Source organism: Eutrigla gurnardus (assembly GCF_963514095.1).
Source record: "Eutrigla gurnardus genome assembly, chromosome: 1".
In the NCBI taxonomy this organism is placed as follows: domain Eukaryota; kingdom Metazoa; phylum Chordata; class Actinopteri; order Perciformes; family Triglidae; genus Eutrigla; species Eutrigla gurnardus.
This window is the reverse complement of record NC_139915.1, coordinates 11,259,637-11,281,786: the sequence shown is the minus strand read 5'-3', so window position 1 is coordinate 11,281,786 and position 22,150 is coordinate 11,259,637. Positions and strand designations below refer to the sequence as shown.

At 39.3% G+C, this 22,150-nt stretch overlaps 1 protein-coding gene across 4 annotated transcripts in view; it reads right to left on the bottom strand.

Annotated features, from left to right (window-relative positions):
- pcdh9 (protocadherin 9) overlaps nucleotides 1–22,150 on the bottom strand; it is a 206,650-nt gene that overhangs the window by 63,308 nt on the left and 121,192 nt on the right. For 2 of the 4 annotated variants that reach the window (XM_084011206.1, XM_084011207.1), the window contains one exon: nucleotides 8,081–8,282. In XM_084011206.1, coding sequence (XP_083867332.1) covers nucleotides 8,081–8,282 — 202 coding nt within the window. The remainder of the gene's footprint in view (nucleotides 1–8,080; nucleotides 8,283–22,150) is intronic. The other 2 variants (XM_084011208.1, XM_084011209.1) reach the window with 1 other exon arrangement.

Sequence of the window (22,150 nt, the reverse complement as noted above, 5' to 3'; positions counted from 1 at the left end):
CTAAAGGAAAAAAGTAAGCAACTGCCAATGGCTTAGTGGATTTAATGACCTGTTTATACACATAAAGACCATGTAAGAACCTTCTATTGGATAACTACTGCTGTGATTAATGTGTTTGAGCTGACAACTGATGCAGTGATTACCTTATCATTTCTTAAACAACCATGTTGTGGAAAATATGTTTTGGCCCGCATCAAGCAAAGAGAACTATGGAGATTGTTGAATCTACTAAAATTAGGATAAGAAATGTCCAACGCATTAAGAAAACCTGGAAAGATAGCGGTGAATTATCTTTGAGGAAGAAATGTGTTAAGAAAAAAATGATAGAATGATCGCGATTGGAGATCACTTTAACATTTGGTGAAAACAAATTGTAAAAAAAAATCAACAATAGAACTCACAGCTACGTTGAATAGTGAACGTAAGAGCATTCCACACGCACAATGTGCAGAGAACTCAATTAATTGGGACTAAACAGCTGTTTAGCCTTAAAAAAAAACACTTATCAGTGCAGCTAATCAGGAAAAAAGGTTTCAATTTGCCAGGGAGCATAAAGATTGGTCTCTGGAGCAATGGAAAGGGGTCATGTGGTCTGAGTCCAGATTTACCCTGTTCCAGAGTGATGGAGCATCAAGGTAAGATGCAGATAATCATGCCTATTGCCTACTGTACAAACCTGTGGGGGCAGAGTTGTGACCTGGGGTCACTTCAGTTGGTCAGGTCAAGGTTCAGCTACGTGATGAGGTCAGTTGACTACTTGAATATACTGAATCACCAGGTTTTTTTATCAATGGAATTTTTCTTCTTTCTATCTTTCTGATAGCACAGGGTATATTCCAAGATGACAATGCCAGGATTTATCAGGCTCAAATTATGAACGAGCTGTCATTTTCACACATGGATTGGCCACCAGAGTCCAGACCTTAACTCCATTGAGAATCTTTGGGATGCGCTGGAGAAGGCTTTACACAGCGGTCTGACTCTCCCATCTTCAATACAAGATCTTGGTGAAAAATGAATCCAACTCTTGACCACTTTTTTAAAATAATTTTTAAGATCTCAAACATTCTGGGGAGAGCAAACAATCAGGGTGCTGGATATTTTAATCTTAGAGATAGCATCCAGATGGTTTTGGGTTTATTACATACTTTTACATCAGTAGTGATCATTTTCTATAAAACATCTTGTCAAAATGACCAAGTTCTGACCTTTTGCGTATTTGAGGCAGAGATCAGAAATCTATAATGTGTGATGTACACAGAGATATGTATGTTACTTTCAAATGCACACAGATGGTTATATATACAATATTTTGAGTGTACACAGGGGAATATGATTTGGCTCACTTGGAGTTGTAAAAATGCATACAAATATTTGTTTAAGGGAAACCTTTGAGCCCATTCAAATCCTGTTTTGCAGGCTCTCCATACTTATACTCTCCTAGGACAATTCAGAAATTATTTTAAAATGTTGTTGTTTATGAGATTTATATGTATTTCCATTTGTTTTGATCCCATTCGTGTTGGAGAACTCCCAGGTCTTATTTCATAGTCTAGATTTGAAGCTCAAGGGTTGTTGCTCGACAAGAAGAACAACGTTTCTCATTATATCTCTTCCACACAGTCCAATGACTCATTCAAATTTCATCTGACAGTCCATTTTTATTTGCCTTTCTCTCTCTCTCTCTCTCTCTCTCTCTCTCTCTCTTACTCTCTCTCTCTCTCTGTGTCTGTGTGTGTGTGTGTGTATTTGTGTATGCGTGACTGTGCAAGTGATCTTTTTGTCTTTCTGCCCTGTGTTTCTTGTCTGCAATGCTTTTAAATCATTCATATAACAGTTAAGTCAATAATGGTTGTTTTAAATGTTTTATAAATAAACATGACTTCCCTATCTCACCCCACTCTGCTCCCTATTTTTCTTTCAGGGCATGTATTATTTCAGCTTCTTTGTAGTCGAAGGACTCTCATGCGTGCTCAACCAAGCTCATAGAACTCAGTAGTCCATTGATCATATATAGTATTATATATTGGAAATGTAACTGATTAGAGTATAACGTTTCATCCAACATATGCATCCTTTCGTTGAAAATGTCACTTCGTTGTTTCTGTTTCACCTTTCTGTACAAAATAACTAACACTGTATAACTGCAGAGGGACACGTTACAGTAGAAGAGCTTCAGTATGACTATTAACTTCCTCCTGACTGTTTATTCAATGTGTATTTTTAATAGTGCGACTTAATACAGATAGAAGCTTTAATTCCAAGTCAATATGTGTGTGTGTGTGTGTGTGTGTGTGTGTGTGTGTGTGTGTGTGTGTGTGTGTACTCAGTAAGGCACACGTTGGAAGTAAGAGTATGCAGCTTGGTCAGTACTCCTTAGCTTCAAACGATGACGCTCTACACACTCGTCCTCCTTTTTCTTAGTGGCAGACGAGTGACCAGATTCATATAAGTGACTAGTGACTCACGTTAAAAAAATGTCATGTCTTTTAGTGTCAAACAGAACACAAAAGCCTCTTGTTTGTTTGACCCATCACCTTCCTACCCGTCCACCATGGGCGGGCTATCTCGCACTATATACTACGCCAGTTGCTCTGCCCATAAGGCCGTGGGGGGTGTGTGACACACAGACATGCATATTGAGCATCTATATCAGACAACAAGGAGCATTGACTCATTATCAATGGTATTGTATGAGAGCAATGCAGCCTAGCTAGCCAGTGGGGATCAGAAAATGGGGCTCACATGCACTGACAGCTCTATAAGAAAAGCAGAGAGAAGGTTAGAAATTTGAATCAGCCTCTTTTTTAAGGGCAAGTTTAAGCAGTAGCTAAATCTATCAAAGTAGACTTCACCAAACTTACATCCTCAAACTTTCCAGGCTTAAGGCTGTCGCTGTATTTTATGTATTTTTAATAAATCTATCATGGTTCATGGAGAATGAAATAAGAATACACAACTAACTACAACTAAATCAATTCATCTTGTGCTTCAGCACCATGGACAGCAACCTTTAAGAAGATCTTAATAGCCCACAAGGTCCCCTTGCTTGTAAGGGCAGTTTTGGGAATTGTGAGTAAACATTTAAGAGCTTTTGTAAAAATGATCTTGGAAAACCTTGGCAATCGATAGTTATTGGGAAACAGGGCCCAAGGTCTTTCCCTTCTCTCATCACACTCACACACATACCACTTGCTCATATATTACAGTCAAGTTTATTTCTCGCTTCACAAAGACATCTGATAATGTTGACTGAGACTGCTGCATCCCTCATTACCACCCATCTGTTATTTTTATTTTCTCCACTCTCATGTTCAATTGAGTTTTTTTTCTTGTGTTGTGTTCTTTACAAACTTTTTATTGATGATTCTATTTTTATTGATATTTACTGATTAAGCTTCAGGGATATCTTTAAATCACATAGAAATATATAAAACATCTATTCATGCTCTCCTCCATTTAGTTCAAGTGTATATATATATATATATATATATATATATATATATATATATCCTTTCTGTCGTGTTCGGGTCAAATCTGACCGATTTCTTACTTTCATCAATCATAAATATTGTGTTTTACATTTTATTGTCTCAAGGCCTTATGATATCCTCCACACTAGGCATTTGAATATATACAATTGATGATCACCACTTTCGTTGAATTTTGAGTGGTTAAATCAACTTTGTAACCCAGTCAAAAATGACCGCCATAGGAAATTAATGGGTGACCCTAGTTTGTGTTCACCCATCAGATAGTATACAACCACAAATCCACCTCGCCACCACACACACACACACACACACACACACACACACACACACACACACACACACACACACACACACACACACACACAGGTTATGTGGTCAGTTTTACTCCAAATCAATCCCATTTTAAACGTGACACATGCAGTCTGTTATGAAAAACACAGGGGATTGTTTGGCTACTTAGTGTTATCGCCTAATTTAATACCTATGGTGCTGTCCAGAAAACTATTGCCAATTATAAGATGTTCATATATGAAGTGTCATTATGAACATAAAGGTTAATGGAGTCTTCATTATCACTGAATAAAAAGCATTTAATGCGAAAAAGATATAATGCATTATGCGTGTAGATCACTAAATTTCGTTAGTGTAGGCATCAATTTAGACACAAATGCCCTTAATTATCACTTGCATCTGAAGCTAACTTTAATCTGTCTCCAATGTGAATCCCACTGCTGACTGTAACCACAGACTAAAAATGAACACGCTTAAACTAAAGAATTGTTCAACATCCCGCACAAAAATGAGGACTGCAGACTTCTAATTTAAGAAATCATTAAATCTTTTTATATTTTTTTTATTTCTTTAAGAGGGTCTTTTGAATTCTTAATATAGGGAAAAAAGGCAATGGGAATTGTATTGTCAAACCTCAAACAAAGCATTACAACCACCGTCTGTCAAGGTACTCGTCTAAAATGTTGTTATTTTTAATAGCATTAGAAGATACTTTACATGTCAAGTTCGAACATAATAGTGTCAAATATCTTCCAGATACTGTTTGTCAACAAAGTCACATCGTGCAGCTTAGTGTCATACAGGGTTTTGTTTTTTACTCCAACTGACAGAGACTTACTCAGAACTAGTTAACCTGGGACCACTGAGTTCACATATTTGAGAGCACCACCAGCAGGTAACACATCCCTCATACAAGAGACATAAAATCATTATCCTGCCAAGCAGCAGGTCAATGATCAAAGACCATTGTTGTCACTGTTAATAGTTTGCTGACAGGCAAACAACATTAACAGACAAAAAGGAAGGATTTAAAAACATTTTGTTTGTGTTTCATACAATTGCACTGCATATCTATATTGACTTACGTATTTCAAGCCATTTAATTCTGTAATTCGACATTTGTAGTGGCTCTTATGAATTTACATTTACAGCATAGCTCTTTTCTGACATGTGCATCTAATTTGCTTATGTCAATTTAACCGTGCATCAATGTCTGACATTCCATGAAATACAGTGTGCACATCAAGACTACTGGCTGATAATTAAATATACTTTAATTACAGCTTTCAAATGATGAAATATTGCAGGCTTTCATTGCCTGAAAATTATATTACCATGTAATAGCATCCAGATAATGTTTTATATCAATATAATGATCATCTATTGATTGTGTCTTCTTAATGTTCACTGTCAATTTAGAATGTATCTGCAAAACATCAATTTGCAATTGTTTCATTATTAAGGAAAATAAGGAATTAATCTAGTTTTACATGATGAAAAACACTTATAGTGATCACGGCTACAATAATCAACCACTTACGTGGATCAAAAAGCTCGGGACAGAATGTTTTCTACACAAATTCTGCTCAAGAGTTTTGGTTATAATCATCAAGTCTTCTTACGTGTTCATTTTGAGTCTTTTTATAAATGACAACATATACGATTTTATAACAACAGTAGGGTCATATTAATTAAATGTTTTTTTACTGTACTCCCACGATGCTTTGCCAGCTGGTTACCTGAGGCTGGTGCATCGTGTGATATTGAAATCATGACGGGAAAAAGAAAGTAATTTTCTCTCAATGAAAGATGTATGTGCATGGGGAAATCACCTGTGGCAGAAACCACCCTTGTCAAGTGGATTGATAATGCTTGGTCACATAATGCCCCCCAATGTCAAACCATGCCGATTGTCAACTGGCTCTACACACATGCAGCCGAGCCGTACCCGCCTCCCTCGATGCCACTGAGAGGGAGCTAGGAGGCCTGGCAAAGGGGCGCTGGTCATCTGCATGCACCACCCACGCTGCAGTGACACAGAGCCAGCCAAAATCCGGCAAAGCCTCTCCCGAAGTGGGCCCTTGATGAGGGGAAAAGGGAAAGGAATTGGCGAGCCAGTAAACAACCAAGCTGTCCATTTCTTTATTTTGCATTACTGTAATCAATTAAATGGTAATCTGCATAAGGCATACGTTAAAATAAGTTTTATAATAATAGTCCACATATAGTGATCAATTTGACCTTGATAGATGTAACCACTACGAGCGTTGTGGTTCATTAGATATGTACTCCTTCTATTTAGTGTTGCACTGCCACAACATTATCAGAATCACGATGGACAGTAAGTAAGTCTAACTCCACCCCCCCCCCCCCCCCCCAGAAACTTGAAGTCATCAGCCTCAACCAACACTGGCTCAAGTAACTCACTTAAAGAAACGTATCAGATCTCCCACAGCCACCGTGTGAGCCCATACACTATGGGTAAGAAGTGGACATTGGTTTCTGGACTTCACCTCAAGTTCAGCATTTTGGCTGTCGCCATCTTGGAATTTTGGCAACCAGTGAACGGAAGTGACCATATTTGGACTGTAGAGGAGCGATGGGTGCTACAACCTTACTGCATTTGGCTTTTAACAGAGTTAGCTTCAATAACTAAAGGTAAATTGTAGAGCTAAGTGTGAAAGGAATCAGCAGCTAATTGCATTGTTACCTAATAGCAAACGTAGTGAGGCCACGGTAGCGACACCATTATAGCGACATTGTGGTAGCGATCTGTTAATCACGAGGCAGGTACCCCCTAAAGCAGGCTGGTGTCCAATCTTATCCAAGAACAGCCGGTGAGGGTGTAGGTTTTTCTTTTAGCCCAGCACTGCCTCATCTGATCCAACTCATCCAGGTCTTGATTGAAGAAATCTGCACCCACACTGGCCCTTCTTGGATAAGATCGGACACCCCTGCCATAAAGCATACCTTGTTTATCGTCTATTTTACTCTAAATGAGACCAACATTATTGAAAAAGACTTGTTTGAGACCATAAACCCAAGTTTACAATGTTTACTGAGATAATAGTTCTCCTTTAATATCAGGCAGCTAACTATTTGGTTAAGGTTAGGGAAAGATCACGCTCTGGATATTTATTGAAAAAATTGCCTTTGACACGTATTGGTCTCCAGTGTCAAAGACATGTGCTTTGTACTCACAGCGACCCAACATGACATAGTGACTATGGCTTTTTACTAAGAATATCAGTAAATCTGCATCTATCTGCATAAAAAAAAAATAAAAAAAAAACATTGCAAGTGACTGGAATCCAGGCATGCTTACATTTTCTTTATTACATTTTAATATCACATCTATTGCACATGACTGATGTTTGCGTAGAGGTGAGATAGAGGAACATGCATATTACTCCCCACATTTTGTAACAATGTTTGTCTGCACGTGGTTGGGCCATGTGCAGCTCCATTCATATGTCAAGACAGTGAGTCAATAGGCCTATGCTGAGTACATCTGCCAACTGTGAGTACATCTGCTAAGTTAGAGTCGGTATGAAGTCATACGCACACACAGTTTACTCACAGCACTTGTATATATGTGGGGCTGGCTGCTCCACCCTCAGCAGGCAAGCTCGCATCGACCTTGGGGCAATGTGCTTGATCTTCGAGCACGCTTCACCTCTTAATGATAAAACGAGAAAACTGGGTCGGAGATGTACATTCCCACCAGAAATAGTGGGAAGTTAACATCTTCAGCTGAGCACCAAGACTTCCAACTGGGAAATCATCTCTAAATAAATCAAATGAGTTTCACAAATAGGTGAGGAGCCTATGGGAGGTCCAGGTTTGCTCCTGGGAGGAATGAACAAGTCTGGATGATTAACTGAGAAATGAATGACCTGCTCACGTATCCACTAGAAACCTACTTGGGCAATCAAATGTCTCCAAATGAAATGCTATTTTGTACATTGAGTTCTTTATAACACCAATGTTGTTTTTCATGACTCTTCTGCTTAAGGATTTTTATTCACTCCCCCTTCTGAAACTGAAACGTCATCTATGTGCTTTAACGTACACCTTGAGACTGAGAACGTTCAGATTTCACCATTTACAATCTGCAGAAACCTGAGTCAGTCATAATGTAAGTGAACCTTTTGCAGCTGTTTATAATGTGTATGCTGGTGCTTTAAACTTGTGTTGTGCAAAAGAGGGAATTGGAGAGAAAATTCTGAAGAAACAGACAATGCATTCGTATTACAAATCATTGTTAGTCTGCCATGAGATACATTACAACTCACCAGAGTTGGGATCGGAGTTGCCGTCAGCTTCAGTCCTCTTATCGGGGGAGGCCTGCTCGTAGAAGTCGTCCTGCGCCTGCACCAGAGGGAGAGGTTGTGTGAGGAGGGAGCCACTGCCTACAGGCTCGTGGTCCCCCAGACCGCTGTCACTGCAGCTCTCCTGAGAGCCATCCGGCAGGTGAAACGTGACGCGCCGCTGCGACTAGAACCAAGAGCACAAAACAGAGCCTCCGATGTTAGTGCTCTGCTCTGCCCCCTCAAAGTGTTTATCTTTTTCACACTATTATTTTACACTGAGCTGAGCAAGCTCATGCATAATGCTTGACACACTGATCGGTACCGCAGTGTGAAATAAGCAGCCTTAGAAAATTTTGTCTGAACAAGGGCAAATGTATTACACATCTACAAGTCAGGAAGGCATTGATGGATAAAAGGGTTCATTTCCGGTTTCAGAAAACTGACAATGATTGTCGACTAAAAAATTATATTGTGACGCGTCCGGCGTTATTGATGGGAACGGAAGGGGGGGGGGGGGGTCAACACTTGATAAATATAGTCACGTTTCACTGCACAACGACAACCAATAACAGCATGCAAATTAAACACCATGCACTGCTACAAAAATTGGGCGAAAAGGTGAAAAGTGCCAAAATGTGGTAGCCTTTCACAGTGCATGTGTAAATGCATAGTGTAATTACTGTCAGTGATAATTAAGCAAGGCCACGAAATTTCAAGATTTTGGTGGCAGGATATTAACATGTCTGCAGGGGCATTTACAGCCCAATTGTTAAGTTTGTGCTGTCAGCTTGTCTGTGCGTTGGCAAAGTCAAAGTGGCCTGCAGAGTTAACAGAAGTCGCCCCCCAGGGTGTCCTTCTCCCCACATCCTGCTCTCTCACTGACGAAAGGAATTTCTTATCCCAAAATTGTTCCTTGGACAAGTCATATACCTCACCTGTTGGAGAAATGCACGTGAACACACACACACGCACACACACACACACACACAGACACGCACTCATCCTTAAAGCCATCCTGATTGAATTTCCAATTGTTAATTCTGAGTGTCTTTCCCCCTCGCTCTAATGACATTTTCCTCAGGCTTTTTCATAAGTCCAGACACAAGCCTCCAGCTAACCTTTCCCAGCCACATCCTTGGTGATGACAGACAGAGACGGGTTTTACAGTAATTATTGGCAAAAGCAAAGGTCACCCAATCTGTGGTCTAATGCAAATTACCTCATTATATATTTGAGAACTGCTCCAGAAAAATGCAACATTGAATTTACCAAAAAGAGGGAATAAAGAAAAAAAGTGGGGGTTGGGACTCACATGCAGACTTTGGAGACTATGGGGGGTAGAAAAATAAAAGGTTTATTCATATTTAGATGCATGGTGTTTTTTTATAACTTCATGAGGGATGGATGATGCAGACACACATACAGACAGACAGATAGATAGACAGACTGTCAGCTCTAACAACCTTGGAGGAAGATGTCAATCCTTACATGCCCAGCGGTGTTGCGATGACACTGATAATACACAGCTGACAAAAGGGAGAGTGAATTGAAATGACAAGAAAGAATGTTTGATGAAATGCAAGGCCATGACAGCTATGTGTATTGTATTGGTGTCATTTATGAAAAGTTATAGTGGATTTAATCATAGTAACTGAACTTTTTTAACGTCATTTTAAACAGAAACATGTTGCACTCAACAGTTAAAATAGCATTTCCCGAAAAATGCATGACAGCTGAATAGGACAGCTGTGAAAGGCCTATCAGAAATAATACCATCTGAACTCTAGTGTTCCCAAAAATCACAATCAGGATTTTTAGCATGCTTCACACTGGCCGTCTCCAAGGACAACCAAAGGTGCAGAATCAAGTACAATTAAATGTAAAGGACTTGTTAAACAGTAGGAATCTGGATAAATGTCACTGGTAGTAATTATAAAGAGGAAGATGATAAGATGTGGCATTTCAAATGAAGATGACATAATGGGAGGGGGTGAAACAAATCCTCCTCTTTTGGGGCTCATTTGTTTTTTGTTTGTGTGAAAGCTAAAGTACACTGATTTGACAATGCAGCGCTATCAACTCCCCACCAGGTGAGGTGTACTACGAACTACTACTACTGAACCCAGAGAAACGAGAGGGTGAGGCAAGTGTTTAAAATTTGACATCTTGTGGTGTATCTGCAGTTAATTAACAGTGGCTTCATATGTTTTCTCTTCCTGCTGATGCCAGAGAAGTTGGCCTTAGGCAAGGTAGCCATCTATTTGTTGGCTGCCCTGGAAGTGTCAAGCTAGCGATACTCATACTGGCAGCTTTTCTCCCACCTCCATCCAGAGTTAAGGAGGCAAATGTATATTTTACATGAAACTAGTATGTAATGTTATATCTTGTAATATTAGCAAACCTGTAGGGAATAATTCAGGAGATGTGCTAAAACCATAGATGATCAAAAGGTATTATAAACATAATACTAGTTTAATCCATGACACGTAGTGAGGTGTAGAATTGGGAGTGACGTGCAATTTACTGGAGCTTTCGGTTTTCTAAAAATGTCAATGATCAGTACACGGCAGTATCTAGAGTGCATGCCCATCAGTGTGTTAAGACGTTCATGAGAATACTCTGATGAAAACATGGAGTGAGTGATTACAAAAGGAAATGCAGTAGACAGTGTGACGGAGGGAAAATGTCTGCTAAAGCCTAGGGTAGAAGCACAGCAACCTTAATTCTCAATTAATCATGATGACAACTGTGATATGACAAAATGGTCTTCTCATATACGTGACAAGTATGGGCGATAATTGAAGCAATAATAAAATCAAAAGGAAATTACATACAATGTTGACTTTTAGTAGAGGAAAAAAATGTCTTATTATTGATTGGGTTAATGGTGTCAGTGTGTGCTGTGACTGCTGGGATTTTTTCTTGTACAGATGTCAGATTTTGTTCTGGGATCCGTTTTGGTGAAGGACAATGACAATGACATTGCTTGATATTGATAAATATTTCACTTGAACCTATAGATCGTCCCAAGCTAAATTATTTCCAATTCATCATTTATAATTTCACTACATTACTAAATGAAAAGGTCCGGTTTTAAATATGCCGTCTGTGCAGCCGTCTTGTCTGTTTGTATTTGCATGTGTTTATTTGGGGGTTTAAGCATGTTTTTGAAGATATTTATATTTCTCTGTTGCTGACAGTCACTAGTAACATTAGCATAAGACCGGCTTAAACTATCCCTGCTGCCAGTTTACAAGATATTATGGCTTATCGTGCTTGCTAACCCTTATTATCCGCTTGTTTTCATAATTTGCCTGACCAAATACACTCACTGTAACAAACACAATGCAAAAATTGCAGCACTTTGCTCCTGAAATGTCCTGAAATTCCAACAAGCATGCAAATGTTCAAGAATAGCGTTTGCCCTTGGGACATCACAGAAAGGATAAAGCATTAAGCAAACTGGAAATTAAATCTGACATGAAGAAGATGCCAATTTGGTTCCAATACATAAACCTAGCTCCATAAACGTCCTTCTCCAGTTCAACATGGGTTAACACACTCGATATAAATATCATTATCATTATCATCATGATTATTTGGAAAAATAGTGTCAGTATTAAATATTAATTCAACGTCCATTAATTAGATTGATCTAAAGCTTGCATTTCCATGCTTAGTACCAGATTCCAACTATGATTATTGAGAGTTTTTCAGCAACGTTTAGAAACATAGAACGATATTAACCAGTTGGCAAAAAGTAACAGTCCCCCAAAAATGACATACAAAGTGCCTGTTAGCATAATATCACTGAGTATTATGACATTTTTGGCAATATACTGCGCTGCTGCAGCACTTCCTGTCAACGTCTGTTGAAAATCCCAATCACTGCGCAGTGCAGACTCAACCCCATAGAACAACACTTTTTTGCATTCATGTGACAGAAAGCAAACAGGGATAGGACTCATGACTCGGAGCACGAGCTCTTCAATCCCATGCTTCTCTCTCTTTCTCCTCCTGAGTGCGACCATATGGAGCACAGTGTGCAAGTCCAAAACAACACTGTGTTGTATTGTTTCCCACATGAAGTCAATATAACACTGCATTTCTATGAGGCAGATATCTAATGAGAAGAAGTACACACTGAGCAGACATTCTCACACACACACACACACACACACACACACACACACACACACACACACACACACACACACACACACACACACACACACACAAAGTAATGCAACCCTATCACCCCCACAAATAATCTTATCCAACAGCAGTCTGACACCTGCGGTGAGAGAACACTTCCCACAAGTCCATTCTCACAATCAGGCCACTGAGGGAGATCAGTGGACCAGGAAAACAAAACTCACAAAAATATCTCTTTCTCTCTCTGCCCTCCGCTCCCTCTCAATCTTTTTCTTTCCTTTAGAGACCAAAGGGGCTGTGCCATCTGCTGGCCACCTTGGAAAATACTTCTGTTTTTTTTTTAATCTATAAAAAGCCACAGACGTGATTGTCTTCTTCACTCCACATGGCCATGCTGATTGATTTTTTTTTCTTTCTCTGCCATTCCCGCTCCGTCTTAAACCTTCACACTGCTATTGCTGTACTTCAACTCTTGCTGAAACAACAAAATGCCAAAGCTGAGTTTTTGTGTAACACTATTAACCCTTAAATACAATAATCCATGTTCTTTTCTTAATCTTTCAGCATGTGTTTTGTTTGTTTGAGAAAGTACCTGTGGGTGTCAAACTCTATTCCCTGCAGTGTTCATCCACAACCCTAGCAAGCTGCAACATCCCATAAAACATCAAATCAAGTGAAACATTAGCAGATGATAGACACTGCTTCCTGTCAACGTAAGATTCAGAATTCCTTTGGGATAAAATCACGTTCTCAGTCAGGCAGGGCTCTATTTTCATGACATAAACACAGTCAAAAACAAGCTTTTCAAACTGCTTAAAAAAAGATGAAAGACGTGGAGATAAAAAGAGTTCCCAAACTTGTTTCTGTAAGCAACACTGAAATAAAAAGTGACAAATAAATCACAATCTCCCCCGTCTTTGATTCTGTCTCTAATATTGACGTAGTCTGCTCCTGCTGCCTCTCCAGAGTCTAAGTCTGCTGCCTTCTGCTTTTCATCATTAAATCATAGCGAGGCAGTTCAGAGAAACATCTGCATTCTGCCACATCCACAATGAAGCTCGATCAGTCACTCCCCCGCTCTTTGCTACACCACAAATATACACACATACACGCAAAGGCAAACACAAACATGCATTAATCTCAGTCACAGCCGACCCATTTCCCAAGCTTGGAACAGTGGACATGCACTGTAGTGTGTGTGTGTATGTATGTGCGTGTGTGTGTGTGTGTGTGTGTGTGTGTTTGTGTTCTGTCTAACGGCAGTATGCTTTGCGTTCGTCATTTACAGAACACTTGCTTAGCATGTGATTATCAACACAGTCCATCATTTTGACTCTTTCTGGGCTAAATGATCTTGTGCAGATTTATGGATGTAGCATACAGCAAGCATGTTAGTTTATTTATCCTTCAACCAGTCATTGTCTCACTCACATAGGAGACACAGTCGTTTATTCTCATGTATCTAGTCGTGTCTGTTTGTCATCAAACTCACCACTCCCACCTGTCGTCTTTCACCAATGAAAGGAAGTGAAACGTGCTTTGACAAGTTTCCCCTCACTAATTTCCTCTAAGTCCAATTTGTTCTCTACATCTGTCGACACCTCCCTTATTAACTCAGCCTCATCTTATTTCCACACGTGAGCGTGAGCACTGGCACTTGTTAAATATATTGTCATAGGTAATGACAAAGGACAAAACTAAAATACTCAAATAATATAGAAGCATATAATATACTGTAATGTGCAAAATGTAATTTCCATTATTATAGACAACTTTATTAAGCAATCCAAATATGTATTATTACATTTTTATTTTTATTTTTATTATTTTTTGGCCAACATTGGGACAGCAGAACATGCTAAAAATCACCCAGTATTATAAAATCGATGTGACGATAGCAGAAAAGCAGCAACGTCTTTTTTTCTTTTTGTTTTTTGTAGTTATTTGCAGTCGACCAACATAAGTCCTTGACTCGCCTTTTAGCTGCATATTGGTCTCTCCTAAGTCCTGATAGAAACATCTGGCTCTTTAAACTCTCGGATCCACTTAGTCTCAAACTTTGCTCGTCTGGCATTTAGTGTTGGTCCAGTAGCCTACATTGGGGTTATCAACACCAAAAACAGCTGCCTGTTAAAGGCTAAACAAGGTGAAGATGAGATGATGAGAGAAGTGAGACTGAACCAAAACAGTAAAGTCGGGGGGCAATAAAACCAAAACAATAAGCTGAAAGATGCTAAAATGTTCTTTGAAGCTGAGGGGAACGGCAGAGTCAGCTAATGATTCTCTGTGGGTTTGCGATTTGATGTGACCCAACTTTAATGTTTCCAATAGTTAATATAAATATGTCCATTAGCGCAGCTTTAAGATTTCAGTCCATGTCGATTGACGACATGTGGTTACCGGTGCTATCAGCAAATGCATTTCAATAGTTAGGTCAACAAAAGATCCATTTAGGGGTCAACAAATTGCCTTGAGCAACTGAAAAAAAGTTTTATCTGCTAACAGCATGGCCAACCAAACTGTGAACGTCTCAGATGACTCATCGTGTCACATTGTTTATTTGTTTATTTATTTCGGGCATGTCAGTTAAATCATCATCATCACACATCTTTGTTCAAATAGTAAAATACACATGGCCGAAAGGGAAAGCGGGAGAAGCAAAGGTTTATCTAGTCCCGCCTCCATTACCCACAGGATAAAATTGTCTTCATAATATTATCTTATCTTTTGCATTTTTCATTTGACATAACATTTTCTTTTACTTGTGACATTTGACATAACATGTTACAGCAGTAGGTGGTACAGAGAGCTGAAGTCCAGTGCATACAGATTACGTGAGTAACAAAGTAGAACAGAGAAAACGGTCAACATTAAGAACACGCTGAAATTGGGATGCCTTTTAATTCATTTCCACCTTCATATAATCACCATTGAAAAGGGATTGGTGGAAATCTTGTGACAATCTTGTGTAATCTTCAACATGAAATCCAAGTTACATGTTAAAAGCTTATGATACCAGTCAAATGCACGAGACAAGGTCAACTGCTGTAGATGGATTTGGACTGTTGTAGCAAAGGGAAGCGCAAAAAGAAGGACTTTCTACTGTATAGGCTACACAGTTTAAGGAACAAACCTTCTCAGATTATCCATGTCAACTTCAGAATAGCTCACTATCTGAAGTTAGGCTTAAACTGCAGCTAACGGCTAACTTAAACTGCAGCTAACAGTGATTGCTGAGAAGCCACAGGCTGCCTACAGCTGGGAACATGTATGAATGAATATTAGATATGCATGTCTCACTTATACAGCTAACCTACAGATGAGCAAATATCCCTCGCTCTTTGAAAGCAGGAGCAAAAATCACTAAACTAAAAAATGTACCTCAACAGAGTTCCTCAGAAAGATGCAATTAAATTTAGAATTGATGTTATCCAATACCACCTGAGCTACAGCTGGACACCATAGTCCCATTTACTCTCCCTCTCTCTCTCTCTCCCCCTGCCTCTTCATCCCAACTTTAGCGTGCTGTTAAATAACCTGACTTAGCTGAGTGAGAGCTGTGAGACAGGAGCAGTTCAACCAGCTTCCCCCCTGTGCCTTAAGCAGAGCTGAGGAAACCTGTGCAACTGCCACACAGCATTAGCTACAAAGTTAACCGCTACCGACTCACTCATCGGTTCTACCCTCTGCAGACATCCACTGCCATAAAATGAGACACAGAAATGTTTCTCTATGAGTGTCTCCTGCATCAGAATGAAGGATCTGACACACATAGACAGTTAACTACAGAGCAGAGCAGGCTAGGCCCTGAGCACCGAACGGGGAGGCTTGATGTGTTTATGAGTTACAGGCCGCTCAGCTGTAGACAGTGTTCACTGAAGTCGCTGCTCGGTGGCACTATGAAGGGTGTTGGCTTAATATTTACTCGCCACAGATGTGTGTGAGACACACCTCTGCACCACTGCATTATTAAAAAGAAGAAAATGAAACAGTAATCAAAAGTAAATAAAATACTTTCAGGTTGCATTAAAAGCTACGTGTTAATTTGCTCTCACACAAAAACAAAAAGGATAATCACAGTGTACTCTATGATTCGTAATAAGCCATAAACCTATTAGCTGTCATTAAATCCTATTTGTGATTCCATTACACCAAACAGGTACAGGAGCACACATTTGTTTAGGTGGGTCCCTGTTTATCCTGTGGAAATAATGGCTATTTACAAAGCCATGATTATTCAGCTTTGAGGGATCCAATGTAAATCGATGCAGCAGGGAGGTCTGGTTGACTTTGGCAGCTGCTAATCAAAATTTCTTGATTTTTTTTTTTCATAGCATTCCTCACTGAAGGACAAACTGAATTCAGCATGTCTTGTCTATTGACTGAATATAATGCCCATAAAGCCAATGAGCGTGTTATTCTAATAAATTTAGTTTGGAAATATGGAACTAATCCACAGGTTAAATTTACAAGCTTCTACATTATCTCAATCTCTTGTTAAAAGCTCCAACTGACTGGAAAATTAGCGAAGTGCTATAACATGCTGAAAGCTAATGACATACGCAACAACTGATTAGTGCGATACTGGAGCTTAAGGACAATCTGTATGCACAGTAGCTGCTGCTTAAAGACAATGAAACAATAAAAGGCGATGTACAGCAATATCTCTCACTGCTCTAACCAGCATTTTTAAGTTATCGCCCGAAATTAATTGAAAAGGCTTTGTTCAATTGTAGCCCGCACTAATAAGCACATTCGACTATAACAGAATGTAATTTGATTTAAATAGTATGAGGAGAAAGACGTTGTGCAATCTGCACTTGTGCTAAATCACTTGACAAGGCAACTTGTAACCTCTCCCAAATGCAGCAGATGTTCATGCCACTTGATAATAGGAAGAAAGTGATAACGGAAGAGATGCTTCATGGGCTATGGCAAGGTGTTGACAGTGCCGCCAAATATCAGTATTGACACCTCGCACTTTCATCATGGTGTTATATAGCCGTGCACACAAGACACACAAGTTTTTGTGCATGTACATGTGTGCTTTGTGAGAGATGAGTGCACTTTAGGATTTGACAATTCAAAGGATGTGGTATGAGTGGGTGTCAAACCTGCGGCTGCAATTAGCAAGTATAGGTTAGCATTTTTGACAGTACCATAAAATGCATGTGCTTGTTCCCAGTTTAAGTATACTGTTGGCAAGCTTCAGCCATAAACCTACTTTAATAATAGATGTGTACAATGCGTGGACTAATTTCCCACTTGAGATGTAGAGAAGATAAAAAAAAATAAACCTGCACATATAACCACAGACTGAAATGAACATGTAAAGAACAATATCTGCTTATATATTTAATGCGAATATACAGTTAGTCATATCGATCCATAGTCTATACTGTATCACACTGAACCATTTACTCCTAATGCATGACGATGAAAACTGTTTCACACTAATTACACTACACTGGATTTGTAAAACATTCAGTTTACAAACACCTGCTGTTTTGCCATTTGAACCATCAGGGCATCAGAAACTTAACTTTCTTTCTGAGAGGACAGCCATAATGAGGGGAAAACTTAAGCCTTAATAACTAATTTTATGGTCATTGATCTTACCAACAATTATTTCTGATGCAACTAATCATCTGGAAAATAAGAATCACGGGAACCTTCTTCCATTTGTTTTGCTGCCAAGCAGCCAGCAATTCCCCTCCAACAGTTTCTAGTGAAAGCAAGGTACCAGCATAATGCATAGAGGTGGATACTGTGTTGCAGTGCATAATTTGTTTTTGTTTGTATGTGATCGCCTGCCTGTTTGTATATTGGGAGACTGTGACGGAAAAGGAACACTTCTTTATTTCTGTTTTTTTTTCACTGATGGAAAGTCATTCAGCTAAATGTAGACCAAGGCAACATAATGTGTTTATGTATAGTAGCGGAGGGGCAATTTTCAGCATTGTTGAATTTAGAAATGTCTCTTATTTTTACCTTTATTGTGAACATGCAGCAAGATGGAGACTAGATTTGCACATGATCAACAGAGGGAGAAAAAGAAATCACGAGAACACAGGAGACGTAGAGATTAAAAAGGAATGAATATTAATGGACCAGAAGATAGTTTCTACCATGGAGATATCTGTTATGTGAGGTTGATGGATCTCATAAAGATAACATGTTGTCTTGTGTTTAGATTTAAAAGACTAAACATATATCTTAAGTAATCAAGACCAATATGATGCAACATACATTGAAATGATTCATAGTTTTGATTAATAGTCTCTACGATTGGTCTTAAAATGGTGCTGTAAGAACACAACTAAAAATCTGTAGAAGGGTAAGGATGTATTTTATACATTACATCTGAGGTTGTTTCCTAAAGGAGTTAACAATATTTTCTTGATAGAACTACAAAAGCAAATGCTTCAAAGTAAAGTAAAAAAGGATGGGGATATATAGATTTCGTAAACAACATCTTCAGCTCAGAGAATTACATACATTTTTTTGCTTGTATGCACACTGCCAGTTTGGCTGAGCAATGCATGCAGCAGCCTGTTAAAGATAAGATAATTGGCATTACCCTGGGTCCACATTTGACTTGTTCCTTATAGACACTGATGTACACTGAAACACTACACACTTCCCTCAGAAGTGACCAGAAACACAAACAAGACCAAGAAAATTCAAATGAAAAGATTCACTGCAAGGTAGCAGTATGCCTCCGACCTGTTTACAGGGGGGATTTGAAAACAGCAACAGACATGCTGGTTTGAGGATCCTCTTTTTGCCTTTTATAACACCTGATTAAAATAATACAATGTGTTATACATTTCAAAAAATACCTAGCTGTGTCTGGATAAATGCAGGTGTGGGAACACATCAGGAGCAATTACAGTTGGTGTAGTATATCAGCAGTTACGCCATGTATAAAAACATACAACATGCATGTATTCATTCATTCATTGCAAAAGTTGTTTTTGTGGTGTAGCTATTTTTAGAACAACTCTCTAAACCAGTGAGCAGCACCTAACCCACAGGTACAACTATGGCCATCATGCTAAAATCGCTTCACCCACAGGATCATATCGATAGCTGCCTTGGAAACAAAGCTAGTCCCCTCCCACTTCTTGGCCACACCCCCTTCAAACGAGACATCCATCCAACATTCACACCTGATTTTCTTGGTGCTCCTTTCTTTTCACTTGGACAGCCATCTTGGCTTGATGTCACAGGTTCAATCACTAAAACTGCAATGTTGGTTTGACAGTTGGCTTTAAATGTACAACATGTCAAAATCTCAAAATTTCTCTCAAAATCTCCAGTAGAAAGCCACAGTGTCTTTGATTGTTAGTTCAACTCTCCACCATTTCCGTCAGAGCTGCACAGGATGGTCCCCTTAAATAATCCACGGTGGCAGCATTGTTGACTTCTTCTCATGTTCCAGTAAAATATGAACAACGTTTCATAAAAAAGGGCCTCAACAAAACAGACGTCTGACATTAGTGTCTCAGTAACACCAGTAAATGAGTATCAGTGTTATCTTCCTTCTGGACAACATTGCCTTTGAGACTGGTGTTTCCCTTTATGGGTCATAACTGTGTGGAATGGATAAAGCATGCATTGCATCACCCACTTTGATCTTTTTGCCCATTATCCATCTTTCCATTTTGTTTCAGTCTTTGGTCATTTCTCTATCTCAAAGCACTTCTTTTGTGACCTACTCAGCCACAGCTTCTGTAGTCTAAGTACTCACACCAACAGCCCGAGGCAGGATGCACTGATTTCCCACAGCGGGAGAAAGGCTTACTTGTGACGGCCATGCCTTTTATACTGGTGATTTGTGCAGATAGATTGATGTACTCAACTGCTAATCTTCCCAAGCCATCATCCCCATTGGCAGACTAATCTCTATAGCCTTTTTTTTTTCAAGTTTTAGGTTATCATTAGTTTGAAATCACCTGTGATTGATTAAATTCAAATCTATTAAATGGAGTTAATGGAGGAGGCTCGTCTGATTGTGGGTGAAGTCATATCTGATAGTTACAGTGGAGGGTGAGACAAGCCAGCAGGGACAAACGCAGGACTACATTAATATGCAGTGTCAGTGAAGCTTTGTGAATGAGGATGACAGATCATCAGCCTTGCTCCATATCTGTAGCCGTCAACTCAACGGCCTACGGCCTATGGTTGCCCAGTGGTCAACATGTCAGCTGAACAAGCAAAGACTGCTTGTCCGTCTCCCTGGAAGCTTCTAAATTACAAAATATGTTATATCACAAACTAGATTGTCACTTGAGTGTCAATACCCCATTGCTGAAAAGGGCATTTCAAATTGTAGAAATCAAAATTGCATTCCAGTATAGTATCCAAACTGTGGATTTTCTCAAGGCCAAAATCCTAAAATAGAATGGTTTCCCCCCCAACACAACTAAAATAGCTGACTGAGTCAGTTTTTACTCCACCATTTTGGAAGGTGTAATGTAACAGGAATCATCTAAGAAAAGGCAGCTTCAAGCACTTCTTTCACAGTTATAGTCAGAAATCTGATTGCTGACAAAAAAAGGCATTTGTAGTGTGACAGTTTGAACAGACCTCAGACATTCATGCATTTAACTGTAATGTTAAGTTAAGGGATCCATTTAAAAACCTGCCACTTAATGCTATGAAATCCCACAATCAAAGTTAGTCAGATGCAGGTTCCTGGTTAAGGCTGCAGGCTTGTCAAGCACACCCATAATATGAAGGTGTCATTCCTTCACACTGCTATTTTCAGTTTGGCACAGAGATGTGCTCTTCCAAGTCATGGATATACACTCAAAATACTGTTTACTGTTGAAGAATATCCTGCAGCAATAACTTATTACACATTTTGTAATACAATCCCTAGAGAGGGAGGGAAAAAAGGATGTCTGCCAGTTATATAAACTGTAACACAAGCTCAGCTGTTTTTGTAAAGATGGGTACCTCCATTCCCCAACCAAATACAAAGAAAACTAAATGGCACATACTTAGAACAACTGTTATATAAGTGTTTCTAAATTTGCATGTGCTCACTTGGGACTATCTCACAACCTGCCAAAAATATTCCAATTGGGACAAGACACTGCCATCATATATATATAAAAAAGTGATGGATATGTTTTCCTCTCACCATCCCTTGTTACCAATTCATGACAGCAGCAAAGGGAGAAAGACAACATTAGTTTGAGGAAAATGGCCATGACAGACAGGACCAAGAGAGGGGGGAAAAAAGATGAAAGTCACAATATTGGTTTAAAGAGACAGCTGCAATATTCAAACAATCATTCACAAGCGCTGACTCCAATGGTTCACTGGCAGCTTATAAACAAACTTAATGTCTGCAGCCTGTATCACCATGAATCTCATAACCCGTCTTGGCCCTGAAGCCTTTTTTCTCAGCCTCCCCCACAAGTCCAGTAGCTTATCACATAAACGATTATCGACTACTTTGCAAGCTATCAATACCATCAGTGCGGTTTTACATATGGTAAGCCAAGCAACTTCATCATAGTAAGCCAGTAGAGACGGGAGGCTGAGAGGATGGGGAGCTACACCAGGAACTCCAATGAGATTAAAAGAGACCGGAGTGGCATTTTCTGCTGAACTGTGGAGTCCTTAATTTTGAATGTGGGTTACTGGGGATTATCATAAATGTTAATTATTTGACTGAGAATGTTCTGTGGAAAGGGTATGAATTGAACTCACTGTGGACTCCCGGATATGTCTGTTAAGACACTTTGAAGGTAAAAGAAAGGGCAGTATCAACAGTGGATTGGTACAAAACAAAAGCTCACGTAACACGGCTGTTTGATGGTGCAATGTATTGGTATATAAAATGGTGCCTCAGGTCTTGCAACTGAGCCAAAACAACTTAAT